The sequence below is a fragment of the Anopheles stephensi genome, chromosome 3 (assembly GCF_013141755.1).
Source record: "Anopheles stephensi strain Indian chromosome 3, UCI_ANSTEP_V1.0, whole genome shotgun sequence".
Lineage (NCBI taxonomy): Eukaryota > Metazoa > Arthropoda > Insecta > Diptera > Culicidae > Anopheles > Anopheles stephensi.
The window spans coordinates 46,532,676-46,539,619 of NC_050203.1; the positions used below are offsets into that span (position 1 = coordinate 46,532,676).

The 6,944-nt window shown below is 44.9% G+C and overlaps 1 protein-coding gene across 1 annotated transcript; it reads left to right on the top strand.

The window, feature by feature from the left end:
- The first annotated feature begins 4,162 nt into the window (after nt 1-4,162).
- Nucleotides 4,163-5,981, top strand: LOC118511176 (opsin-3). The gene is made up of 3 exons (XM_036053930.1): nt 4,163-4,651; nt 4,731-5,411; nt 5,488-5,981. Exons 1-3 carry the CDS (start codon nt 4,407-4,409, stop codon nt 5,714-5,716), a joined length of 1,155 nt encoding a protein of 384 aa, XP_035909823.1. The 5' UTR covers nt 4,163-4,406; the 3' UTR covers nt 5,717-5,981.
- Nucleotides 5,982-6,944: the final 963 nt, after the last annotated feature.

Genomic DNA, 6,944 nt, shown 5'->3' on the forward strand with positions numbered 1-6,944 from the left:
ACTGTCTGATCGATCTTCTCCCTTTATATAGGGTGGTTGGCACCGCTCTCTCTCTATTTTTCTCATTCCTTCTCTCTTGCCGTTATCGTATGATCATTCTCTTTCTCTTGACGTTAATTTCATCATCACATATATTTATTTTTTATTCATAAAGAACGGCCTGGCAATTAAAAAAATATATATTGAACATACAAAGAAAAATCTGATAGGACCTGGCCTTTCCACAAGAATAAGAAAAAATAGAAAAAAAAAGATTCTGTTGAATGATGTTTCCGATTTCAAGTGAATAAATCATATTTTTCCAATATATCAAACAACAAATCCATATAAAACATGTAAAAGAGATTTTGAATTATGTAGAGAAACGTTTGCAATCATACAATGGAATCTTACAAACAATGAGAGGCGATTTGCCACGAGAAGATGGAACTTTGAAAATGGTTGAGGATTTGGGAGTGGTAATTTAACAAATTGTCCGAACTATTTTAGCATTAAACCTGTTCAAATATGGATGACGATTCAATGATGTTTCTTAAATTAACAATTAAGTAGTATTCTCCCAAACACTTAACAGAAAATCCACAGCTGATGGCAGCGTACCACAGCCTCTTTTAAGATTTTCCCAACTGTATTCATCATTCCATAGTATGATTGTAAACTTCCACAGTGGACTTATTCACTAACAGGAGATGGTAGGATCCGTTTTATTCGCGCCAGCAACACTCCCTTTTCGGTGATGCTTGTTGTTTGTCGTGTTCATATCGGTTGTGGCGCGATTTGTGGCCTTCGCTGTACCTCCGGTATAGGAGGTGGCACAACAGGATAGAAGGATACAGTAGGACGTACATGATGCGACAAATGTATAGAAAAGTATGTTTGGAGCTACGTACGGAATTAGAGGACTAGACCATTAAATTTCTGACCACCGAAGCAAACGTGCGCCACCTTTTTCCAGGTGTACAATAAAATGTACAATGCTGAACACAATACATGTGCCGCAATTTTAAGAAAGTGAGTAAAACTTTTTATACTACTGTAAACTACTTTCTTATCTACAAAAGAAGCTATTATGATCTTGAAACCATGAAAATCTTCTAAACATAATGAAAAGCTATTTTTATCTCATAAGTCAAGTACTGGGCGCCTCCATCGATGTATAACCGTATGCGAAAACAGTGATTTGTACGATCGATTGCTATCAAGTGATTTTTTTCAGCAATTAAATTATTGGTATACATGTTTTTAAACAGCACAATACGAAATGTATCTTACCTGGCGAAATGGCTGGCCTTTCGAGCCCAAGCCTTTTTACCAAGAAAGAGAGTATGCATGATTCCATTATACGATTGCAGAGTTCCACAGAGGACTTACTACTTGGCACAACCACGAGAGGTCTCTGCCTGCCATTTCTGGCTTTCTTTGACTTAATTTTACCCGTAGTAGAGTAGTCAGCCCAACCCCCGTACGTTGGATTATTCTATGTTCCATTATTTATTTGAAACTTACCCCAAAGGGATTCATAGAATTGTCGTATGGATACGAAACTCTGCATAAGCTGTTAATCGTACCAGATATTTAGGAAAGTTGATTTATATAATTCAACACGTATGCCACGCTGTGCAAGAAAAGCTCTTAAAGTTGTTGAATTTTTTGTAACGGTACGGTGGCAATAGTATTGCCGACACCGTTCTGCCGACAGAACCGGAAATGGCAAGCAAGAGGTTCTAGAGGTTGTAAAGCCAAATAAAGGTACGTAAGAAGATTGAAAACAATTAAAACACTTTATTCCAGCACCATACATAACTTGTCTTAAACATACAAATCCCCCCTCCTAGCTGTGAGGTGTCATGGCAGAGGGCACACTTGTGACAGCGAACTTTGGCGAGTTGTATGAACAACAAGATCCCTGCTCTCCAAAGTAGGAACAGATTCGACTCCCGTTTTGTATCACTTCTGCTCGGTTTCTTCACAAGTCTGTCAGTTAACAAAAGCCATGGGTGACATTAAGCAGTATCGCAGATTGTTGCTGCCCAGATGGGATTTAATCCCCGGTCCTGCCGTGTGTTCACACCGACACCGCTGTCACATCTACCACCGGTCCGCCAAATCAATATTAATAAAACTGTGGATTTGACATCCAATCCAATCCAGCGGTATGATTTCGGCAGCTATGCAAAATCATGCCAGCCATCTAATATGTCTTACTAGACTTGTTGGGGCGGCCCGGTGGTGGTGGCGATAAGGGCGCCGGTCTTCATACGGCAGGACCGGGGTGTAAATCCCATCTGGACCGTTCCCCCGTTGTGAGGACTGATTATCCAACTATGTGCTACCATTAAGTCTTCTTCTTCTTCTTCTTCTTCTTCTTCCTTGGCACTACAACCTCGAGAGGACTCGGCCTGCCGTTTATGGCTTTATGTGACTCAATTTTACCCGTAGTAAAGTAGTCAGCCCTACGTACGGGGAGGCGGTCTGGATGGGATTTAAACCACGGTCCTGCCGTGTGAAGACCAGCATCGCTGTCGCCTCGGCTACCGGACCGCCCCTACCATTAAGTCTAGTAAGAAAGAAATGGCAGGCATGATCTAAGAGGTCTTTAGACCAAAGAAGAAGAAGAAGTCTTGTTGATGCCACGTTTTTGCATAGTCAGTCTTGACTACGGCGGAACGGTCCGGACGGGTTTTACACCTCTTACTTCATCATCATCAAGTTGGCCTACTCTTTTAAAGAGCACATCGTCGTGACAAGGCCCGGTCAACAATAGATTTCCAGGAAACTCGATCCTTGGCTGAAGCTTCCCATCCGTGTAGGCACCCGTTCTCCGACAGGTCTCTCTTCACCTGATCCAGCTAACGAACTCGCTGTGCTCCCCGACGCCTCGTGCTGAACTGAGGGTCGCTGACGAATACCTTCTTGGCGGGGCATGAGTCCGGCATCCTCATAACATGCCCCAGCCGTCTTATCCTGCCGGTCTTCGCCATCGTCAGGATGTCCGGTTCACCGTATAGCTGAGCAAGCTCGTCCTTATCTTCTCTAACTACCGGGGCGCTCAATGTACACCTTAAATGTCCATGAGAGATTACAGATGCTAATATTGAGCCAACCTCTCTTCTTATTAACTGATTGTTTATGAGAGAGGGATGAAATGTTGCTTTAATTATATCTCCTTAATAAGCAGCTTTCTTATCTCTAAATATTACGATTATAATCTTCTAGCCATTTTGACAAGCTAATTTTGCTTACCTCAGTCAAGTACTGGGCGCCTCCATCAGCATCTTATCGTATTCGAAAAAAAAATACTTCTCAACGATTGATTGAAACGAAGTCGAGCATTTCAAAAACCCAATATTTTCATGCAAAAACCACAACAAAACAGATTTGGCATTTTAATCAGTACAATAGGAATCACGTCTTTATTACACTTTAATCGTGCTTCGTACTTCCATCGTGCAATCGTTGGTCTAATGTCAAGCGCTGCTGTTGTAATTAGAGTCGCTGTTCAAGAGAGTGTTGTTGAAACGTATGAAACCCCGTGTAACATATACGGAACGATGAGCAAGATTTCTACTCATAATTTTCCTTAGCGTGTGTTTTAGAGATTTCCGTTCTTCATGTATTCAGCATTTTAACCGTTGACCGCTGGTAATTGGTCTTATGCAGTAATCCTGTGAACCAATCACGATTCAACACAAGCAGTAATTTTATTATTATTTTAAATATTTATAAAGTTTTCATTTGTATTTAAAGCAGTTTGACTAATTCCACTATTCTATCCAAAGAATCTCACGACCCACGCGTAACTTAATTGACTTCCTCGTTTACTTTCATTTAAGCAAGATATCAAAAAGAACTTATAGTATTTGCTGACGAACTCCATCGAACAACAACATTCGGAAGTTTTTTCAACTCGAAGACCTTGCCCCAAATTTTCTAATAGTTCAATCCCTTCTCGATAGCCCCATAGTAGTGCTTGTTTCGAATCTATCCGATAAATGAAAGGGAAGTGATAATCAAATTAAAATCTAGTCACATGCTGGCTGATGCTCGCTCAAATCATGCAATCCTTTTATTCCGTGGTTACCTCAGTGCAACCCGGCATCCGTAATCCAATTGAACCAATCAGCTCACACCTTTGCCCATTTCGGTATAAAAGCAATGCACACACCGGAAGAAGGCGAACATTTGTGAAGCGTTTCTGTCCGGAACCGGTCCAAATTGTTCCCCGCCCGGAAAGTGAGTCTATCGGTGCTATCAAGCAAAGCCAGTGTGCCAGTACGAGCTGCTGCTACAACCGTGTGCTATCCAACACCACATTCTACCAACGGCCATCGGGAAGTGTGCAATAACGTCCAACGGATCCTTGTCTACTTCGGCACCGTGATCTACACACAGCACGCTCGTAAGTCATGTTTTTGGTGAATGAAACCATGGCCGAGGGCGCTATGCTTTTGCCGATGGCGCGCACGGCCGGCGAAATGCCGAAGCTGCTGGGTTGGAATTTGCCGTCCGAGGAGCAGTACCTGGTGCACGATCACTGGAAGGGTTTCCCGGCACCGCCGTACTACATGCATCTGATGCTCGCCATGATCTACTTCGTGCTGATGAACACTTCCCTCATCGGCAATGGCATCGTGTTGTGGATTTTTGGCACGTAAGTGACCCCATAATGTGCTCGCCTTGAGCTATCGGTGTCGTCTTAAGAGTGATCTCTGTTCCATTCCGTCCGACAGCTCGAAATCACTTCGCAACGGCTCGAACATGTTCATCATCAATCTGGCCATCTTCGATCTGCTGATGATGTGCGAAATGCCCATGTTCCTGGTGAACTCGTTCTCGGAGCGATTGGTCGGGTACGGGCTGGGTTGCTCGGTGTACGCGGCCCTCGGCAGCATGTCCGGTATCGGTGGTGCCATCTCGAATGCCGTGATCGCGTTCGATCGCTACCGTACGATCTCGAACCCGCTGGACGGCCGGCTCAGTCGCGTGCAGGCAGCTCTGCTGATCTGTCTCACCTGGCTGTGGACGATGCCGTTCACGCTGTTGCCGCTGTTCGAGATCTGGGGTCGCTACATCCCGGAAGGATACCTGACGACCTGCTCGTTCGACTATCTCACCGACGATCAGGACACGCGTGTGTTCGTGGGCTGCATCTTCACCTGGGCGTACGTCATTCCGATGATCTTCATTTGCTACTTCTACGCCCGGCTCTTTGGCCACGTGCGGCAGCACGAGCTGATGCTGAAGAACCAGGCGCGCAAGATGAACGTGGAGTCGCTCACGGCAAACCGCAACGAGAAGGCACAGGCCGTCGAGATGCGCATTGCCAAGGCCGCCTTCACCATCTTCTTCCTGTTCGTGTGTGCGTGGACACCGTACGCCATCGTCACCATGATCGGTGCGTTCGGTGACAGGTAAGCAAAGCGTCCATTATTGTCCACGGTCCCCGAATCCGAACAGGTTGATCGTACTATGCGTCTCTACTTGCAGGACGATGCTGACACCGTTCGTCACGATGGTGCCGGCGGTTTGCTGCAAGATAGTGTCCTGTCTCGATCCGTGGGTGTACGCCATCAGCCACCCGAAGTACCGCCAGGAGCTGGAACGCCGGCTGCCCTGGATGGGTATCAAGGAGGCGGATGACAACGTCAGCACGACCGAAAGCAAAGCGACCGTCGTCGTGGATCAGCCCGCCGGTGGAGACAACGCCGCCAGCTAAACGGAACTCACTGATGATTTGATGACCGCTCGAATGTTAATGGACTTGTGGAAAACGGAATACGATACGATAGTGAAGTAAGTTCCCACCAACCTACCTACCTACCTACCACCTCACACTACCAGAGCACGTTTTAAGCAAAGCAAACTGAAAAATGTCACCTTTCGGACGTTGGTTCGCTGTGAATTCGTAGCGGAACGATGAATGGAGGGTGACGAAAAAAATATTAATAAACTACATGCAATTTGAAAAGGAAGAAACATGAGACCGCTAAACCTATGTTTTGGAGATCACCAAAACACTTTCCTATTTGTGGAATGGCTAAGCTCCTCCGTGTTACCAAGCTCAAACTAAATGTAACGATTTGGAAAGAAAACTTTTCAGAAGTTAGTCATTGAACCTGGGGCGGTTGGGCAGATTGGGGCGCCCGTCTTCACACGGCAGGACCGTAGTTCAAATCCCATCCAGACCGCACCCCCGTACGCAGGGCTGACTACTATGCTACGGGTACAATCAAGTCACAGAAAGCCAGAAACGGCAGGCCGAAACCTTTCGAGGTTGGTAGTGCCAAGAAGTAAGAAGAAGAAGAAGAGTCATTGAGCCTGCCGATACCAATCTTCAACTTATTCTCGTTATACCCCATTTCAGATTAGTAGAATAAACTTTCAGGCTTGCTTTTACTATATTTCCAATATCCAACCTCCAGGATATCCTTCACACTCCGATATCAATTTACAGAGTGTTGAAACCTATTTCAGTAGTTACGTGTCATATGCCTGATAATCAAAATGTTGGCAACCCTTTTAAATTTAAGACTGGACAATCTGTTCACATGTGGACATCTTTCATCAAATCCAAAGATCCTTCAAAGATCGCTGCATTCTTTCAACTGCAACAGCATTCAATTTCTCGTATATTCGAGCCCACCTGATCGAATCAACAAGCTCGTGGTGCTCTTTTACGTTTCGCGACAAATGGGTAACAGACGAATATCGAGAAAAAAATCATATAATCCATTGCTGCTAATACCTACGTTAAAGAACGCGCATTTTCTCTGTTGTCGAAACCTGTCAAAAAGTGTGTCGCCCAAACGTGCAAAATTTAGGATAAAAATCTGATTCTATAAAACTATTTGCTAACAACCCAAAGTTCAACATAGCCATGCAATAAGAGCCCGCACGCACAGTGGTGGATCAACCTAGGAGCGGAAAGAACGACCGCTCAGGTC